Raw genomic sequence first — 21,739 nt, 5'->3', positions numbered from 1 at the left:
TACATGGATATGGGACCTTTTCTTTACCCATTAATCAATTGATGGACATTTGGGTTGTTTCTAATTTTTTGCTACCATGAGTAATGCTGCTATGGAACTTCATTCTGTTTATCTTTTTTTTTAATTTTTATTTTTCAATTACAGTTGACATTCACTATTATATTAGTTTCAGGTGACATTAATCTTTTCCTATGTGGTATCTAATTTAGTTAGGTTATATCTAACCTACTTAATCCCATCCAGTGTATACTTCATCTCAGATATTTGAGTTTTTAATCTCCAGAATTTTTTCTTAGGCCTTTTTTTCTTTATCTTCTTTGTTTCTACTTGCATATTCAATTGTTCCTCTAGCTTATTGCACATGCGGGATGTAGTTGTAATAACTTTTAATCATCCGTGTCATTTTTTGGTAGGCTTCCATTCAGGGCATCTTCTCAAAGTGGGCCGTATGTCCCTGCTAATTTGCATGCCTGAGGATTTTTCAGATGCCAGACGTGAATTTTTCTTGTTGGGTACTGGATATTTTTATTCCTATAAATACTCGAGCTTTTTTCTTGGACAAAACTGTGCCACTTGGAAAGAGTTTGATCATTTTGGGTCTTGCTGGCAGCTGTGTTAGGAAGGCCGGGACTAGGTGGCGGCTCATCTCGCCAGCTGCTGGCGAAGACCTTCCCGGTGCACTGCCGATGCCCATGAGCTGTGAGGTGCTCCACCCTGGCTGATGGGAATGGGAGCTACTTCTGGCCTTCTGGGATTTCTGGAGATTGTTCCCGCTGATCCCAGCTGGAATTTTTTTCCCTGGCCTCAGATCCTGCCCTCCCAGGCGTGCACTCATCAGAACTTGGCCGAACACTTGAGGAACCCTCAGCATGTCTCCAGACCTGTCTGTCTATGGAGCTCTGTCCTCTCTGCCAACTGTCTCGTCTCCTCTGATCCCTCGACTCCCTGAGCCCCAGCTCCATTTCCTCATCTCAGTGGAACACCAGGCCTCACCTGGCTAACTTTGCTGTGTGACAGCCTGGAAAGTCACCCCGCGCAGCAGGCTGAGGCAATCGTAGGGGCCACATTATTCATTTTCCAGCTCTCAGAGATCAGTGTGCCTCATTGCCTGATGTTAATGCCTTAAAAACCATTGTCTTGTATATTTTGGCCAAGTTTCTGCAGGTAGATTCATATGAGGAGTCTGATCCTTACTCCATCTTGGCCAGAAGAGGCTACATTTTTTTAAACCACAATTTTTCACCCTTGGAGGAAAAAAGTTCAGACTTACCATGATAAATAGTATCTGTACTTCTTGTGAATAATAAAACATTTCTGAAGATGAGAATATCTTATGTCAATGTTTATTTTGTCTAGAAAGTGGACCATGGTAACTAATTTTTCATAGTCAGCTTTGGAAACTCAGATTGTAACTTCCCGTTTTTTCTTTTCTCCTGTATGTCAAAATAGAAAAGAATGTTCTTCCTTGGAACAGGAAATGCATTCCTCTCTTTTCTAGAGTGTAGCAGGTCAGTTACTGTAGGGCTGGGGCTGCCCAGCTCAGCTGTTCCTGGCCTCATGCAGGCTCAGGACCGGCTGGAAGGACATTTCCACCCCGTCATCTTCTCTTTACCTTCTCCACCATTAACCAACCTCAGGCAAACAGGTGCAGTACTAAGTAGGAAAAGAGTGTGCTACTGGGCAAATGTTCTGAAATAAATTCGGATCAGTTTAAGAAACATGAAGCCCATCCAAGACCACAAAGAACTCAGCACATGTGCTCCCTGTGCTGTCCTGTTGGTGCCAGTCTGTGGGAAACAGACTGGCTTTCTGTGAGGAAGCTGACCAAAGTCATGAAGTGCTTTCCCTGTGGCTATCAAAGTTGTGTCCTGTGATTTCTTTCTTTCTTGTTTACAAGTACTAAGGTTATGGGCCTTCTCTTGTGTAAATATTCAGGTTTCAATGCTGCACTTTATTTGTTATCATGTGAGTTAAACTTCCAGCTTTAAGATTAAGCCAAGCTTTCACATCCATTAGAGCTCTCTGGATAGTGACCAGATGGCTGCAGATGAATTTTTAATATTCCTTTTCCACCTTCCAGGGCAGTTCTTCTCCCCAGTGCTCAGCCTTTGCACGCACATGGCTTGTATTCAGCCTTGTGAAAATACAAGGTTACTGGCTTTTCCCTCTGAGTTGCCAGTTGTCACTGGGGCCATCATAGAGTCGATCTGCCCCTAACCAGAGTTATGGAGCCAGTAGGATGGCTTAGAAGAAATTGTGATGTTCTAGATTTAACGTGTTCCCTAAACCCATGAGATCTGTTGAAGATGTTGTAGAGGGGACCAGCAGAGGGCTTCAGGCTGAGAGCCCTGGGGTTAGAGTATGTACTCATAAAAGCTGTCAAGTATTTTGGTCCCCTCCAAAGCACGTAACATGAAATGTACATATGAAATCAGCTCTGTCTGTAGGTCATGGAAAGACACTGGCCTGGGTATTTCTGCTCCTGTATTTCATATCAAAGAGATGCACTGAAGATAAGCCTCAGCAACAGCTGCGAAGTTTACACGGGCAAACAGCAAAGTAACTGGTATTTCTACTCTCTTTTTCACTTCAATTAAAAACACTAAACTACCCGGCCGGGCGTGGCTCAGCGGTTGAGCGTCAACCTAGGATCCAGACGATCAGAGTTCGATTCCCAGTCAGGGCACATGCCCGGGTTGCGGGCTTGATCAATGACTTTCTCATCATTGATGTTTCTATCTCTCTCTCCCTCTCCTTCCCTCTCTCTGAAATCAATAAAGATATATTTATAAATAAATAAACTAAAACTATCAATAAGCCCTATTTTAAAGGCCTTTATTCATTAATGTCAGTGTCCTATTTTAACTGGGTGGAAATCAGGAAGCTAGAGTAGGAGGCCAAAGCTTTGATTTTTTGAAAGGAGACTAAACACGCATAAGTGAGCTCTGGCTGACTGCAGGGGGAGGCCGGGGGCTGGCCTGCCTGCTCGGAGCCTCACCACCCTGGAAGCAATGAAAATACCGAGAGGAGCAGGGAGCGAAATGATAACAAAACCTCTCAGTACCTCAGGGGACATGATGTGCCCCTCACTTAAAGTGCATGGTGGCTCTTCCAGAGAAATGTGTGTGTAAGAGGACAGAAGTGAGAAGTGAGCCCCCGTCACCACATCCCATTCAGTGCCCACCATGTGCTCCACGCATTCCCCGTGTTCACTGCTGTCCAGAAGTTTTCGTCTCATGGTCCCATTAGCCCATCACTTCCTAAGCAGATCATTATTTAGCTTAAGTAGGTGCTGGCTTTTAAGAAGACAACAGAAGTAAGCAAAACCCTCCTTAAATTTTAATGAAACAGGTGAAGCTGACTGTGTGTCAGTCATCTTTCAACATAAGCTCTCTGTTGCCAAGACAGTAGGTGAACCTGGGTGGTTGTCCTTGTATAGCATCCTGGGGATGGCCTCACATAGAGCACACAAGGAAGTAAGTGACAGAACAATACCTCATGGAGTTAACTAAAGAAGTACTTAATAAGAATTGATAGCACAAGGAAGAATACTGTTTTTTAGTGAGGACCAAATAAATGCTGCTGACTGTAAAATGATTATTAGACCTGGGTAAAGTTTTGTTTGATATATTTAGAAAATGACAGGACCCTTTTTATCTCAAAGAACAGAGAACTCCACGCCCAGCCTGTTTCTTCATGTTTCCTTGCTATAGTCTTAGCACTGTGTCTTGAGCTTTGGTCTATGCTGGGACGTTGGTTGGGTGTCACATGTGCAGCCAGCCAGGAGTCTCAAGCAAGTATTTGTTTGGTGTCACAAATCAGCTAAACTTTTGCTTGGTGTGTTGATACCAAAAGTTGATGTTCTCAGGGGAGCCTCTGCCTTAGCTCAAACATTCGTTTGTTGGCCCCAGGAATGGAAATGTGGGCCAAGTGTACTGGTCCATTAGAGCACTGAAATTAAGTGTGGAAATAAAAGCAATGGAATAATATCATCATCAAAGCAAGCACTGTGGGGTCACAAAAAATAACCTTCCTCTCACCTAAGTTTTTCTAACTGGGCTAATAATCCAATCAACACAAGACAGATTAATAGGAGAAAGTGTCAGAAGGTTATGTTACAGATGTACATTTGGGGGTGCTGTAAGGTATGAGACCCAAAGAGGCATTGGGCAGCTGAGACTTATACGTCATCTTGAGCTAAGGAGAAAGGGATGTGTCTGTCGGGCGGGGTTGTGTTTGGGACTTCAAAGGACAGGAAGGCAACTCCTATGGAGATGGAAAGCAAATGTTTGCTAAACTTTAGCAGTGGGACACAGTGAGGACTTTGATCAAAGGGGCCTTGCTAGGTCCCTCCTTGTCTATCACACCTGGTTCAGATTAAACTATAGTTATCTATGACGACGGCTCCCTTCCTGGAGCAGGTCCTCTATCTAAATTCCTTTAGACTTAGACAGGTAAAGGGAGAAGGTCAAAGGTACTTTCTGAGTCTTTTGTTCCTTAATAACCAACTTAAAATAATCAATATTCCAAAGGCATCTTTTGGGGGTGGCAAACTTTGCTTCCCTTCAGCACCAAGAATAGGATTTCACCAAATCCTTTTATATTGTCCATTTACCACTGAATATAATTGCGAACCTAACAATGATGATGATGATGATTTTAATAGTAATAGTAATAATAACAGGGAATAAATCTGACAGCCAAAACTGCATGACAACATGAGTGCTTACTACTCTCCACAAGCTCACATGTGACTCTGTATGCCCTAGATTGCAATTAGCTTTAATTCACTGAGCTAGAAGTGTGTTTATTATTTCCTTCTGATTTCTAAAAGGAGTGTCTTCTATTGTATCGGTGTCAGGCACCTGGTACCTCAATACATTAATTAAAGCACTGGAGTGCTTGATTAAATCATCAGCCACAGCAATAAAATGGCAAACAGTAATCATGAAAAAAATCCACCTGAGGTCTCAGGCTGTGTCTTAGAGTTCAATGCATGCAGTAAATCTCTCATATTTTGTTGGTAGTTATTTTCCTTTTGTGTTCAGTGTAGAGAATGTTGGGATTAAGTACATATTAAGATTGATTTGCCTACAACATGCAAGTGAATTTTCTGGAATATTATATATGATACTGTCATAAAGACAGTTTTAAAGAAGCAATAAGTTCATATCCTACTATTCTATTAAGCCATACAGTTTAAGATATGTTATATGTGAGGCCACATTACAATCTCTGATGCTTGCTTAATAGAAGGAAGATTTAATTAAAATTTTCATGGTCACTATTAAATTACCAATCAGAAGTAGTTGGAACAATTAACCATCATTTCCCCTTATAAGATGAGGCCACCTGCGTGCTCCAAGCCCATTACTCTGCTCTGTCTGTCTGTCAGGCATTGAAGATGCTACATTTTCTGATTTGTTCTGTGTTACTCCCTGGTATTTTGGAGGAGACAAAAGAATGTTTGAAGTATTAAAGTTTATTCATGATTGTGTGGTCAGTGTCTATGTCATGTCCTCCAGGACCTACTTGGGCAAAGGAAAGAATTCACCTCTGGGATGTAAGCCCATTGGGTACCACAGGGGTTCTCTAGGTGTCAGGCCTGCCTGAGCTCTGCGAGGACAGCAGTTCCGAGGAAGACCCTCACTTCCCGTGGGTCTTACAGTACTTCTCTCTGTGCTCTTTTCTGGGGCCTTGCCTTTAGCCTTCGAGCTTCAGCCTAATAGTCACTTTTCCTTAAAGCCTCCCCCAGCCTAATAGTCACTTCTTAAAGCCTCCCCCACCCTGTCCCCAACGCCAGGCAGAGTTTCTGATTCCTTCCCCCCCCCCCCCCGCCCCATACACACCCCTACTGTTTGCCTGGCAGGAAGCAGACCTCAGAGGCTTCCTGGGCCATGGGAATGAAGGAGTACTTTCTTACTGCAGTGGATCATAATTGGAGGGAGGTGTCCACACAGGTCTTAAGCCGTTTTATACTTATAAAGATCATCCTGGTCACTGCAGTGAAATATGAGAAGAAACTGGGCTTCCCGGGACAGGTGACAGGTCATGGTGGCTTGGACTGGACCTTGAGTCATGGAGGTGGTGTGAGTAGTCACATGGTGGTGTGAGTAGTAGAAATGTTTTGGAGGACATTGATGCTGTAGAAATTTAAAGCCAGAAAACCCTGGATCAGAGGTCATCAGAGGCGTAACTCGAACCTGACATCGAAGAAAGGGTCACTAGAAGGACCGCAGAAAGGGAGGGAAGGGCACGTGGGCAGTATTCCCTGATGCTCAATTAAAAGGTTGCTAGGTTACAACTATGACTTTGACCTGAACTGATTGATTTATTTCCTATTAGATGTTTTCAAAGAGTAATTCCCTTGAAGATAAAACATCTGCTGCCGTCTCTCTAAGCAGACTTAGGAAGGAATTTGGCAATTTGGGCTGTTCTTTTTCCAAGCATGAAACTTGCACTTAGAACCACATAGGCAGAGCAAATATTTGAAGGCCCTGTCTGTTTTTTCTAATATTTGCAATGACAAGCCATGGCAGTTCCTTTTTGGCCACTTGCTCTTGATGAAATCCTGTAATAAGGAGCTATTGTCCCTTTTGAGCTGAGTGTTTTTTCATAGGTGACTGTTTGTTTTTTTAATAGGATACCCCAAGCAGAGAAGCACGGCTCCCCGAAATGGGTTTTCCCCCAAACCAGACCTGCAGGCCCGCGAAGCCGAGCGGCAGTTGGTTCAGCGGCTGAAGGAGAGGAGTGAGCAGCAGGCCAGGCAGCTGGGTCTCATGCAGGCGGAGCTGAGACGGGCCATCTCCGGCTTCCAGGCATTCGCCGTGTCCACTCAGCACTTCTTTGGAAAGGTGAGGCCACGTTGGGTGAAAGTTAAAGGGCTTTTTGTTTGGGTGGAATGATGGTCATAGTGATGGGTGTGTGTGTGTGTGTGTGTGTGTGTGTGTGTGTGTGTGTGTGTGTGTGTGTTTGGGTTTGGCTTTTGATTTTCAGGTCAAAAAATATCCGGCAGCATGTTCGGGATCCAACTTTATAGTTACCTGTGAAAGAAATTAGTTTGGGAAGAATGATTTAATAACCTGATTCCAAAGGGGAAATTGTGTCAAAAAGAAAGAAAAGAACATAAATGAGCATTTTGAAGGTGAAGTCTTTGGAGACAATGGAGCCCATGATTGTTTGCACTGCAGAGATGAGACGGCCAGATTCTGAAATGTCTGCCCAGGAGTTTTATTTCTCTGCAGCATACACATGGCTCTTAAATCAGAGACCAACAGGGCCAGCAGCTGGTTTTCAGAGATCCCCATTGTCCCTCCCTACTGCCAGAGCTGCACGCGGCCTGGCACTGCAGCAAGACGGATGGCGGACATGAATTTCATTTTCCTTTCAGTAAATCACAACCAGCAACTCCAGGCATGCCTCCCAGATGAGGCATTTTACCTCCCACACAATGTGTTCTTTTCAACTCTTCTCCAGATAAACCCCAAAAGAAAATATGGACATGTTAAAAAAAAAAAAGTCTGTAATTGAACATAAGTGGCTTTCTCACAGGTTGTCATACATCCTACGTGGCTTAAGGTGATCAATTTGAGAATTTGCCAGTAATACCAAATGAGACCAGGAGGTATGATGTGGGGTGAAGCACCTGCAAAGCAGAGACAGAGGAACCTGGAAGCCTCCAGTGATGGAGCCTCTGTGACAAGGGTCAATGATCCTGTGGTGCTCAGTGTCACTCATGTGGGAAGCCATGCACTGTTATTATGTATGAGAAACGAGCATGGCCAGGCATGCCCACTATGAAGACCATGGCCTCTCAAGCCAGCCTGAAAAGGCAACATCTTTTTTACTCTTCCAGTTAGAAGATGCTGCTGGAACTCTTACACATATATCTTTTCTACAATGTAACATATTTGTCTGCAAAGCAGGGCACAATGGAGAGAGGGCTCGGGGCCAGCAAGGAGTCAGCCCCGCCTCCGCCTCTGCCTAGCTGTGGATCTGCAGCGAGCGTCTGCCTCTCTTTAAGTCTTGTCGTCATCACCATAATATCCTTGCCTTTGTTCGGACTCCCATTAACTCAGTCACCTCTGTGCCAGTCTCAGTCTCCTCAGTTTCAAATAGGACTAATAACTCTTCACAAGGGTATTGTGATAATGTGAATTAATGGATGACGGTACTTTGAACGAATATTCAATAAAACATTCTTTTTCTGTACAAGGAAATCTGACAAAGCTCTACCCTCAAATATTTTACTCTCGAGCAGGATGAATGAGACACTGATGAGATACAATACATAAAGTTAAAACACAGCACGAACCACTCTGATTTTCTCCCATGTGTACATGCGGGTTTTGGCCTGGGTGTACTTTAAGAATAGAAGTAATTTTCTAGTCCAGCTATTTCACTGCTGCTTTATACTTTTTCCAGAATGTGCTGATGCCATTAAGGATACATCAGAAGTAAGTCCCAGTGTATGGAACTCACTAGCAAAAAGGACTCAGAAGCTGGATAAGAATCTTTCATTTCTGCCTGATGCTTCACAGCTCCTTGCAGGGTAGCTGTGATAGTTGTCAGCTGTGACACAGCCTGAGCCTGTCCAGAAATTCTAATATGCCACATTTAAGTGCCAGCACCAGCCGCACACTTGTACTGGTTCGAGGCAGCTCTGCCCCTGCGTCTAGGCACGGTCCTCGCCACCCACTAAAATCCGAGTCCCAGACCACCAGGCAGTGTAGTAATGAGCATGACTCAGGGACCCACACTTTTGAGGGTCAAATGGAATGATGTTATTTTTCTCTTGCTGCCTGGTCCCTGTGAATGCTACTCTTTTTTTTTTTTTAATTTTTACTGAATTTATTGGGGTGATATTGGTTAACAAAATTATATAGGTTTCAGTTGTACAACTCTATAATACAACATCTGTGTATTATATTGTGCACACCACCCAAGTCAAGTCTCCTTCCATCTCCATCTATGCCCCCTTCACCCTCTTCTACCTCCCTCTACCTCCCTTTCCCTCTGGTAATCACCATACAGTTGTCTGTGTCCACGAGTTTTTTTTTTTCTTGCTTAATCCCTTCATCTTTTTCACCCAGCCCCCAAACACCCTCCCCTCTGACAGCTGTCAGTCTATTCTCTGTATTGATGAGACTGTTCCTATGTTGTTTGTTGCTTTATTTTGTTCATCAGATTCCACATATAAGTGACATCATATGGTACTTGTCTTTCTCTGCCTTGTTTATTTCATTTAGCACAAAATTCTCCAGGTCCATCCATGCTGTCCCAAAGGGTAAGATTTCCTCCTTTTTTATGGCTGTGGAGTATTCCATTGTGTAAATGTACTACTGTTTTTTTATCCACTCATCTACTGATGGACACTTGGGCTGCTTCCATATCTTGGCTGTTTTAAATAACGCTGCAATGAAAATAGGGGTGCATATATTCTTTCAAATTAGTGTTTCGGGGTTTTTTTGGATATATTCCCAGAAGTGAAATTGTTGGGTCATAAAGTAGTTCCATTTTTAATTTTTTGAGTTAACTCCATACTGTTTTCCACAGTGGCTGCACCAGTCTGCATTCCCACCAACAGTGCATGAGGGTTCCCTTTTCTCCACATCCTCGCCAGTACATGTCATTTGTTGATTTGTTGATGGCAGCCATTCTGACAGGTCTGAAGTGATATCTCATTGTAGTTTTAATTTTCATCTCTCTGATGATTAGTGACATTGAGCATTTATTCATATGTCTCTTGGCCATCTGTATGTCCTCTTTGAAGAAGTGTCTATTCAGGTCCTCTGCCCATTTTTTAATTGGATTGTTTGTTTGTTTGATGTTGAATTTTATGGGTTCTTTAAAAATTTTGGATATTAATACCTTATCACATATATCACTGATGGATATGTTCTATTCAATGGGTTGTCTTTTCATTTTGTTGATGGTTTCCTTTGCTGTGCAAAAACTTTTTAGTTTGATGTAGTCCCATTTGTTTATTTTTCTTCTGTTTCCTTTGCCCAAGTTGATATATCATAAAAAATATTGCAATAAGAAATATCCAAGATTTTGCTGCCTATGTTTTCTTCTAGGAGTTTTATAGTTTTAAGTCTAACATTGAAATCTTTAATCCACTGAGTTTATTCTTGTGTATGGTGTAAGAAGGAGGTCTAGTTTCAATTTTTTTGCACATATGTGCCCAATTTTTCCAACACCATTTATTGAATAGACTGTCTTTACCCCATTGTAGGTTTTTGCCTCCTTTGTCAAATATTAATTGACTGTAAAGGTGTGGGTGGTTTTTTTTTCTGGACTCTATTCTGTTCCATTGATCTGTTTTTATGCCAGTTGTTTTGGTAACTATGGCCTTGTAGTATAGTTTGATATGAGGTAGCATGTTTCCTCCAACTTTGTTCTTCTTTCTCAAGATTGCCATGTCTACTCAGGGTCTCTTGTGGTTCCATATATATGTTTGGAATATTTGTTCTAGTTCTGTGAAATACGCATTGGTATCTTGATAGGAATGGCATTGAGTCTATAGATTGCTTTGAGTAATATAGGTAGTTTAACAATGTTAATTCTTCCTATCCATGAACACAGTATATGTTTCCATTTATTTATATCTTCTTCAATTTCTTCTGCATCATAATTTTCAGAGCTCAGGTCTTTTACATCCTTGTTTAAATTTATTCCTAGGTATGTTTTTTATACATTTATAAATGGGAATGTTTTCTTCGTTTCTCTTTCTGATAGTTCATTATTGGTGTATAAAAATGCAACCAACTTCTGGATGTTTATTTTGTATCCTGCTACTATACTGAATTCATTTATCAGTTCTAGTAGTTTTTTTGGTGGGATCTTTAGAGTTCTCTATATACAGTATCATATCATTTGCAAATAGTGACAGTTTTACTTCTTCCTTTCCCAGTTGGATGCCTTTTATTTCTTCTTGTTGTCTGATCGCTGTAACTGGGACTTCCACATGTTGAATGAGAGTGATGAAAGAGGACATTCTATCTTGTTCCCGATCTTAAGGGAAATGCTTGTAGTTTTTGCCCATTGAGTGTGATGTTGGCTGTGGGTTTGTCATATATGGCCTCTATTATGTTGAGGTATGTTCCCTCTTATTTCCACCTTGCTAAGAGTTTTTATTATAAGTAGGTACTAGAATTTATCAAATGTTTTTTCTGCATCTATTTGATATGATCATATTATTTTTATCCTTTATTTTGTTTACATGGTGTATCACATTTAGTGATTTGCAGATATTGTAACAACCTTGCATTCCCAGAATAAATCCCAATTGATCATAGTGTATAATTTTTTTAATGTATTGCTGGATCCAATTTGCTAATATTTTGTTAAGGATTATACTATCTGTGTTCATCAGGGATATTGGCCTATAATTTTTATTTCTTTATAGTATCTTTATCTGTTTTTGGAATTTGGTTAATGCTGGCCTTGTAAAATGAGCTTGGGAGACTTCCCTCCTCTTGACTTTTTGGAATAGTTGAGAAGCATTAGTTCTTCTTTGAATGTTTGATAAAATTAACTTGTGTGAGGCCATCTGGTCCAGGAGTTATTTGGGGGTGAGTTTTTTGATTATTGCTTCAATTCACTAGTTGTAATCTGTCTATTCAGATTCTCTGATTCTTCCAGATTCCATTTTGGAAGATTGTATATTTCTAGGAATGTATCCATTTCATCCAGATTGTCAAATTTGTAGGCATATAGGTTCATAACATTTTCTTACAATCCTTTGTATTTCTTTGATGTCAGTTGTTACTTCTCTTTCATTTCTGATTTTATTTATTTGGGTTCTCTCTTTTTTTTTCTTGATGAGTCTGGTTAAAGATTTGTCAATCTGATTTATCTTTCCAAAGAACTAGCTCTTGGTCTCATTGATCTTTTGTATTTTTTTAGACTTTATTTTATTAATTTCTGCTATGATTTCTATTATTTCCTTTCTTCTACTCACTTTAAGTTGTGTTTGTTCTTTTTTCAAGCTCCTTTAAGTGTAAAGTTAGATTATATGACATTTTTCTTGTTTTTTGAGGTAGACCTATAATGCTATGAATTTCTAGCTTAGGACTGCTTTTGCTGTGTCCATTAGATTTAGGGTTGTTGTGTTCTCATTTTCATTTCTTTCAAAGTATTTTTTTTATTTCTTCCTTGATCTCATTGTTAATTCATTCATTGTTTAGTAACATGTTATTTAGCCTCCATGTCTTTGTGCATTTTTCAGGTTTTTGTGTGTGATGGATTTCTGGTTTCATACCGTTATGGTCAGAGAAGATGCTTGATATGATATTAGTCTTCTTTAATTTATTGAGACTTGTTTTGTGGCCTAACATGTGGTCTATACCAGAAAATGTCCACGTGTACTTGAAAAGAATATATATTTTGCTGCTTTGGGGTTAAATGTTCTGAAGATACCAATTAAATACATCTGGTCTAGTGTGTCACTTAAGGCTGCTATTTCCTTGTTGATTTTCTATCTGGAAGATATATCTATGGATGTCAATGGGGTGTTAAAATCCTCTACTATGACTATTACTGTTGATTTCTCCCCTACTGTCTACCAAGATTTTCTTTATATATTTAGGTGCTCCAATGTTGGGTGCATAAATGTTTAGAAGGGCTATATCCTCTTGCTGGATTGCTCCCTTTATCACTATGCAATGTCCTTCCTTGTCTCTTACTATAGCCTTTGTTTTAAAGTTGATTTTGTCAGATATAAGTATTGCTACCTCAGCTTTTATTTTTTTTACTTCCACTTGCATGAAATACCTTTCTTCATCCCTTTACTTTTAGTCTGTGTGTATCTTTCATTCTGAGGTGTGTCTCTTGTAGACAGCATATATATGGGTGGTTTTCTTATCCATTCAGTTACCTTATGTCTTTTGATTGGAGCATTTAAGCCATTTACATTTAAAGTGATTATTGATTACTATGTATTTAATACCATTTTATTCTTTATAACTATGTTCTTCTGTTTTTCTTTTCCTCTCCCTCCAACTCCCCCTCCTCTTTCTTCTTCTTCTTACTGCTGTCCTCCTCCTCTTCTTTTTCTCTTCTTTCTTTTTCTTCCTACTTGTTCTTCTTAAAGAAGACCCTTTAACATATTCTGTAATACTGGTTTGGTTGTAATGAACACCTTTAGCTTTTCTTGTCTGGGGAGCTCTTAATTTTTCTGTCAGTTTTAAATGATAGCCTTGCTGGGTAAAGTAGTCTTGGTTGTGGATCCTTGCTTTTCATCACTACGAATATTTCATGCTACTCCCTTCTGGCCTGCAAGGATTCTGTTGAGAAATCAGCTGACAGACTTATGGGAGCTCCCTTCTAGATAACTAACTGCTTTTCTTTTGCTGCTTTTAAGATTCTCACTGTGTCTTCAAGCTTTGCCATTTTAATTATGATGTGTCTTGGTGTCTTTGGGTTCCTCTTGTCTGGGACTCTCTGTGCTTCCTGAACTTGTGCGTCTTTTTCCTTCACCAGGTTAGGAAAGTTTTTAGTCATTATTCAGATAGGTTCTTGATCTTTTTCTCTCTCCTCCTCCTCCTCCTTCTTCTTCTTCTGGTACTCTATGATGCAGATGTTGTTATGCTTCATGTTGTCCCAAAGATCCCTTAAACTATCCTCATTTTTTAAAAATCTTTTTTTTCTTTTTGCTGCTTTGATTGTGTATTTTCTGATTGGGTATTTTCTGCTACCTTGTCTTCCAAATCATTGATTCGATCTTCTGTTTTATCCAACTTACTGTTTATTCCTTCTAGTGTATTCTTCATTTCTGACTGGTTCTTTTTTATGGATTCCATGTCCTTTTTTATGCTTGCTATCTCTTTGTTTACGTTCTCACTAAGTTTCTTGAACATTCTTATAACCATTTTTTTTTTAACTCTGTATGGTAAATTGCTTGCCTCCATTTCATTTAGCTCTTTTTCTGGAGATTTCTCCTGCTCCTTCCTTTTGTTGCATGTTTTTTTGTCTCCTCATTTTGGCTGCTTCTCTGTGTTTGTTTCTATATATTAGGTAGATCTACTGTGACTTCCAGTCTTGGTAGGGTGGCCTTATGTATTAGGTGTCCTGTGAGGCCCAGTGATGCAGTCTCCTTGATCACCTGAGATGGATGCTCCAGGAATGTCCCTTATATGAGTTATGTGGACCCTCCTGTTTTCAGTGAGTCTTGATTTCTATTGGCCTGTTCGTATGTGGGGTCGACCATCAGGCTGGCTTACTGAGGATTGACTTGTACCTTAGTGTATGAACTGCTGTGCAAGTGCTGACCACACAAAGCAGAATTTACTTCAGCAGGGTCTGGTACCTACCGAGATCCATCCCCCTTTGGATATGCCACTTGTGAAGCTAATTGGATCTTGCTCTAATCTTGTCTGCAGCTGGCCACTGGGTATGTTGGTTCTGGGCCTCTTGGGAGGGACTCTGGTGCAGGCAAATATCAGACACTGCCTATGGCTGGCCCCAGGCAACCTGTTTGAGGCTACAAAGCAATCCACAGTTTGTGGCAGCCTCTGCTGGGTCTGGTTGTGTGTGGGATTGACCAAGCTGCACACCAAGGCCTGCTTTTACCAGCACCAAGCCTGGGGCCAGGTCAGCAAAAGTCCCAAATCACCCCAGGATCTGCCTCTACCTGCCAGTTTCCTCTTAGACTCAGTCACTGAAAGAGCCTCTGGTGGTTGCATGAGTAGGTTCTCAGTGAGTCACCAGGTAGGAGCCAGTGGTGTTCACCAGATTGATACAGATTCAAACTAGGTGCCAGTGTGGGTCTGAGGACACTCAGCAAATGTCCCAGGATATACCAAGTCTAGCTGCCACCCCCTGAGTGTTTGCACACCTTTGTGGGGCAGGGTCTCAGGGAGTAATCCAGGTGAGTCCACCAGCATTTACCAGGCCTGAACAGACCAATATTTGGCCATGTGAAGGGAGGGCTCTGCACTGCTCAGGTGTGCAAGGGCAAAATGGCCCCATCCTAAAGTCACACAACTCAGTCTGTCCCAGATTCTGCCAGGAGCCCGATCTCAGCAGGGTGGAGCCACTGGGAGTCTGTGAAATGAGGCTAGTGGATTACCTGTGAGTGGGAAGTATTGGTCAGGCTTGGGGAAAGGTTGGGGTAATGGTGCCCACCTCAGAGCCACACAACTGAGTCTGTCCCAGGTTCTGCCCAGACCTCAGCAAGGTAGAGCCACTAGGAGTTGGGAGGGTGAGGTCATCGGGAGCCCAGAGAGTGGGGCTAGAAGCTCCCCAATGATGGGGAGGCACCTGTAAAGTTCATGAGAAAGTAGGAAGAATGGTCGCCACCCCAATGCCATACAACTCAGTCACTGAGACCCCCTGAGTCTTTTCAGACCTCTACACCCTGGCCCAGGCAACTGACTCCTGAGCAGGGTGCAAGCTCTGTAGTGTTGGGCTATGGGGAGTCTAGAGGGAGGAGCTTTTCTCCAAGCTGATGCCACATTGAGGGGTTTGCTCCACCCAATAAAGATGGTATCTGCAGTGTACGAGAGGGATTCAGCACAGGTATCCTGGTGGCTGTCCCTCAGCTTTCTTCCCAGAGCCACAAACCCCAGTCTCTCCTCACACGACTCTAGTCCACTCCACCCTCTCTTTGCCAGAGCCCAGGGGACTGATTGTGAATGAGATTTTGTGTTTTGGCCCTTTAAGAGGGCACCTGTGTCTCTAGCAGACTGCTGTCTCTCCCTGGTGGACAGAATCCCCACTGATTTTCACAGCCAGATATTATGTGAGCACCTCTTCCCTGCTCTTGGTTTTTGAGCTGGGTAACCCAGCTTGGGGTTGAGACTCCATGTTTCTCAGGGGGAGCCTTTGCAGCTGAGATATCCTTCTGGAACCTGAGCCAATGCCCTTAGGAGTGGGGCCAGCCTTTTTCATCTCTGCCTTTCCTACTAGTCCTGTTGTGGCTCCTTCTATAAATCCTTGGTTGTAAGACTTCTCTTCAGCTAATCATCAGTTGGTTATTCAGGTTGATTTCTCTATATTTCAGTTGTAATTCTAGTTTGGTCCTACTCTGCCTCTATCTTGGATCCCTCTCCTAAGAATGCTACTCTTTAGCAGCCCCTAGTGGCTAATCCTGAAAACCATCCAGCTGGTAGTCCTGTACTAAGTGGTATACCTCGCCCTGCAGCATCAACTTTTATCTAAGTTACATTTGAGGATATATTTATTTTCATTTTATTTTTAATAAGATTTATATTTATTAAATATTTTATATTAATCTGTGTAATTTTTATCATTCACTTTATGAATATGATAGTGGATGATGGTTTTGTTTTTATTTATTATTAAATAGTTTATGCAGAAAAAGCATGAAAATTAATGTCAAACATTTGTGTACTTTCTAAGTTTAATTAAAATTAATGCATCGGCCCCCTTCTTCCCAAAGTTAGTGTGTGTGTGTATACTTTTACTCTTTGACCTTTTATTACAAAATTTTGTAAACATAGAATGGTAGAAAGAATAATACCCAAATAGCCATCATCTATACTCAATACTTATGAACACTTTGCCATATTCAATTTATCTGTGTTTTTGTTGCTAGTTATGGGGGTACATAGTTTCTATATTTCAACTTCAACTTTTCAACTTCAGTTCACTTATGTTAGTAGAAGCTTTTTATTAGCCCTGCTTCTACCATATAAAAGGTTCTATAGAGTGTTCAAAAAAAAAATAGATGGCAGAGCTTTTTAATGATAATATAACTCCTGCTTATTGACCATCTCCTACATCCTGGGCACTTTACATATATTATTTTATATGTAAACAACCCTACCTGGTGTAGATATTATTATCATGGCACAGTTTAGGAAACTGATGCTCAGGGATATTGTATTCAGGCTTCCAAAGACAGCATAATTACAAAGTGAGAGCCACAATACAGACACGGGTTAGTCCATATCCAACACCCGTGTTTTTCTACAATATTATGGTGCTACTTCATCCTTTCCCTCAATCTTCAAGGTGCTCTTGATATAGTTAAGGGGAAGAAACATAAAGTGAAACAATAATCCAGAAGTTAAACACACAGGATGTAAAAAGAAAATGACCTAAGGTGAATTTTCACCTGTGGCCATAAAAAGTTATGTGCTTAGGTGAATGCCCAGTTATTGTGAGTGGGAAGGGAGTGGTCTGGAAAGGAGACCTGGGAAAGCTGGGATGGAGAGATGGGCAGGATTTGGGATGAGTAATGAAAGAGGAAGAACATGTGTAGGAAGGGGACACCCAGAGCCTGATGTTTGCAAAGTGGTACCCCCTCCTTGTCTTTAAGCTTTTGGTAAATGAACTCATGCTCGATGAGTAGAGTTGTAGGGACATGAGAACTGTTTCTAAAAGTGCATTGATTCTTCTATAACAAATTGCTCGCTCCTGGTTGTGAAGGTGGCCCAACTTCATTGTCCTTGTGTAATAGTCCTAGGACGGATTCATTGGTCAGAGAAGTCTGTGTGTGCAAAAGAGGAGGAGAGAAGAGACAGAGACAGAATCCTGTTGTAAAATGAATGCTTGCTTTATCCATTTAGTACATTTAGATTTTAAACTCAGAGATTCGCCAGCATGAATGCTTGCCATAGAGCTCCAAAAGCAGCAGAGAAACCATTGTGTCCACCAGCTAAAGGACTCAGTTCTTCAGAGACTTTCCCACTGAGTGCAGCTCTCAGAGCAGTAATTATACCTGATCAAAATGGAAAACAGTAAGCTCTTTGTTGCTCTCTAAATCCTAAAAAAGGCCATTTAAATATAGTGTGTTGTACCCCTCCCCCTTATAAGCAGTGTCCTGTGATTATCTTCTCTTCCCTTGATTTTACCTTGAATAATTAAAGCCTTAGAGAAAGTGTGAGCACTTAAGTTGGCATTTCTGACCATTCTTCAGCATATAACCTGGTAGGAAATGGTAGTGAAGTAAATTGTTTCAATAATTGTTGTTTGAAAGAATGTTATATGTAACACAAGTAAATGTTGCCACACTACCTGGCTGGGAGAACCATGAGTATTTGCCTTTACTCTTAGAACTCTAACTTAAGGAAATTCTTAGCATAATCCCCCAAATACCACAACACCCAGCTACGTCAAGCAGGGCTTTGAAGTAATAAGAGCCCCTGGCCTGGGGTGTCAAAAATGGAAAACATTGTAGAGGTAGAAAATAAAACTGAAAACTTCAGAGTCTTCTCAACTTTTATGGAAGATCCCCAATACTGGGGCCTGATAAGACCCAACTTCATTGATGACAATATAAATTTCATGAGGTAATAAGCTAAGAATAGATGCTTGACTAAGATAGAAACAAGTTGCCCCCATTCAGTTCATCTCTTTTACACTTTGTCATAAGTGTTTGTTCTTTTTAATTAAATGACACCCTTTTTGAATACATTCATGCACCGCATAATGGTATTTTGGCCAATGATGAACCACATATACAATGGTGGTCCCTTAAAATTATAATGGAGCTAAAAATCCTGTTACCTAGTGACTTCATAGCTATTGTCAGCCATAGTACAACACATTACTGTTTTGTGTGTCTCATTCTAGCAATAGGTGGGGGCACTCACCTGGACCAGGAGCTTCTCACTGACACCTCTCCTTTATAAACCAATGTTGTAACTGGGCCGACCCTTATGGTTCTTATCATTACAAGAAGCCCTCCAGTGATAACCATTAGGAAACTTTGTAGGGAAAAAATTGTCTATTGCTTGCAGGTTCTGGGGTGCATGAGGTTGAAGTCACTGGTAGAAGAGAGAGAGAAAGAGAAAGGGGTGTGGAGAGGGGTGCCTGGGGTTCCACTTATGTTGGCATTGAGGGAGGGCCTAAGGTTTCCTCTGGATCATTGTTTATTTGTGTATTTAAAAATAAGAGTGAGAATTTAAAGTGTGGGAAGAGAAAAAAACAAGTAGCCCAAATGGTCAGTTATTGAAGTTAACCAAGATCAAAAACAAAGAGCCTCATTGTGGGGAGGCAGCCTGGCTCTTGATCTAGTTGAGTGTCTGGCAATGTGTTTATTCAGATAGCCTTCCTTGAAATGGATGCCTCCACAATCTAAGCTTAAGTCAGGCACTTGTGTTACAAAAACAAATGCCAACCATCAAGGCTAGCACTACAATTGCTCCAATGTGTGTGTTGATGCTGGTGTAAACAAACCTACTGTGTGCCGGTGGTATAAAAGCATAGTGCATACAATTACAGTAGTAAGCTCTACCACCTAGGTGTGCGTAAGTGCACTCTATAATGTTCAAACAACCACAAAGTCACTTACAGACGCATTTCTCAGAACGGTATCCCCTTTGTTAAGCAGTGCATGACCGTACAGATGGACACCATGGGAAAAGAAAGACAAGTTCCCTCTACTCCTTTCTAAAGGAGGCCTGCAGGCTTTCCCTAGACCTTCGTTGGCAGTGGAAAAGTGGTCTGTAATAAAAGTTCATGCTTTTAAAATATTCTAATATGCAGAAGCCGGTGTAGTTTCCCTACAGGCGAGGAACGCAGTAGAGTATAGTGGGAATGTTACCTTCAGAGGCCAAAAAATTCTACCCATCTAGACCCATGCCCTCTGACAAATACCAATGTCTTTACTTAAATGTCACTGGAAATTTATTTTCAAATAAATTGAATTCTGTAAATTCCTCTCAAAGTTAAAACAAGTTGAAGGAATGATAGCTTTAAAAAATAATTACTACCCAAGGAGATAGGAGATAAGGTTGCCTCCGCTCCAAAACCTTTTTCCTATGAGAGATTTTTTTAAATTTATCTTTATTGTTGAAAGTATTGCAGGAGTCCCATTTTCCCCCCCAATTGACCCCCTCCACCTTGCTCCCACCCCCTCCCCAGGCCTTCACCCCGTTATTAACTGTGTCCATAGGTTATGCACATATACATATAACTTCTTTGGTTAATCTCTTCCCACCCTCCACCCCCCTTCTCTCTTCCCTCTGAAATATGATCGTCTTGCATGCGTCAGTGTCTCTGTATCTATTTAGTTTGTCAGATTCTTTTGGTCATTAGCTTCTTCTTAAAGAAGACCCTTCAACCTTTCCTGTGGTGCTGGTCTGGTGGTGAGGAACTCCTTTAGCTTTTCCTTGTCTGCAAAGCTCTTTATCTGACCTTCAATTCTAAATGATAGCTTTGCTGGGTAATCTTGGTTTTAGGTTCTTGTTTTTCATCACTTTGAATATTTCTTGCCACTTCCTTCTGGCCTGCAAGTTTTCTGTTGGGAAATCAGCTGACCATTGTATGGGTGCTCCCTTGTAGGTAACTAACTGCTTTTCTCTTCCTGCTTTTAAGATTCTCTCTTTGTCTTTAACTTTTTGCATTTTAATTATGATGTGTCCCCCTGTGGGCCTCTTTGGGTTCCTCTTGTTTGGGACTCTGTGCTTCCTGGACTTGTAAGTCTATTTCTTTCACCAGGTAGGGGAAGTTTTCTGTATTATTTTTTTCAAATAAGTTTTCAATTTCTTGCTCTCTTTCTTCTCCTTCTGGTACCCCAATAATATGAATGTTGGGCTGCTTGAAGTTGTCTCAGAGGCTCCTTATACTATCTTTATATTTCTGGATTCTTTTTTCTTTTTGCTCTTTTGATTGGGTGTTTTTTGTTTCCTCGTGTTCCAAATTGCTGATTTGATTCTCAGCATCCTCTACTCTACTGTTGATTCCCTGTAAATTATTCTTCATTTCAGTTCATGTAGCCTTCATTTCTGATTGGTACTTTATTATGTCATCAGTGGTCTCACTTGTTTTCTTAATAGTCTTACTAATATGCTTGAGCATCTTTATAAACAAAATTCTGAACTCTGTATTTAGTAGCTTGCTTGGCTCTACTTCATTTAGCTCCTTTCCTGGAGATTTCTTCTGTTCTTTCCTTTGTGACATGTTTTTTTGCCTCCACATTTTGGCTGCTTCCAGCTGTTTGTTTCTATGTATTAGGTAGAGCTGCTGTGTCTCCTGGAATTGTAGAATGGCTTTGTGTAGTAGGTGTCCTGTAGGATCCAGTGGCTCAGTCTCCTCAGTCACCTGAGCTGGGCCTTCTAAGTGCTCCCCTGTGTTGTGTGGGCTGTGTGCTCTGACCTGTTGTAGTTAAGCCTTGGTTGCTGTTGGCGTCACTGGGAGGAATTGATCCCTCAGGCCAATCGACTGAGGACCAGCTGCAAATACAGCCAACAAGCTGCTGTGCTGGAGACACCTCTATGGAGCAGGACTTACTTCAGTGGAGTTTTGGTGTTCACCAAGTGCACCCCTTGAGGGTGTCACTCGTGGATGTGGTTGGGTTGTAATCCAGTGTGGTTGAATCTCACCACCAGGTGCACTGTCTCTGGGCCTCCCAGGAAGTGCAAAGTCAGCCTCTTCCAGTGCTTTTCCCAGAGCCACCCAGCATGAGCTACACAGCAAACTATAGTTGGCTGCTACTTATGCTGGGCTTGGCGTTGTCCAGGAGAGGCCAAGCTATGAACCAATGCAGGCTGCCACTAGTGCTAGGCCTGGGGCCACTTACCAAGCCGTATGGGGCATGCTGTTGCTTGTTTGAGAGATTTTAGAAAAGTTCTAAGTCTGAGGCTAGGGAGGCCACTTGCATAGAAAAGCCACTGGAAATGGCTTGGATGAGCCTGCAGGTAGGGAGGGGCAGGGCCTCCGGGAATCACTTGGATAGGGCCAAAGATGTGAGTCAGGTGCTGGCGATTCAAATATGGCACTTGCCTGCTGGCTCTGTGGGGGGAGGGCTCTCCGAAGGATCCATGGC

At 41.5% G+C, this 21,739-nt stretch overlaps 1 protein-coding gene across 2 annotated transcripts in view; it reads left to right on the top strand.

The window, feature by feature from the left end:
* Positions 1-21,739, top strand: part of MTUS2 (microtubule associated scaffold protein 2) — a 504,165-nt gene that overhangs the window by 383,833 nt on the left and 98,593 nt on the right. For both annotated transcript variants that reach the window (XM_081129725.1, XM_081129724.1), the window contains exon 8: positions 6,643-6,854. In XM_081129725.1, coding sequence (XP_080985851.1) covers positions 6,643-6,854 — 212 coding nt within the window. The remainder of the gene's footprint in view (positions 1-6,642; positions 6,855-21,739) is intronic.

This window comes from Miniopterus schreibersii (assembly GCF_964146895.1).
Source record: "Miniopterus schreibersii genome assembly, chromosome: 2".
NCBI classification, from domain to species: domain Eukaryota; kingdom Metazoa; phylum Chordata; class Mammalia; order Chiroptera; family Miniopteridae; genus Miniopterus; species Miniopterus schreibersii.
The sequence above is the reverse complement of the archived record's forward strand: the minus strand, read 5'-3'. Positions and strand labels throughout refer to the sequence as shown.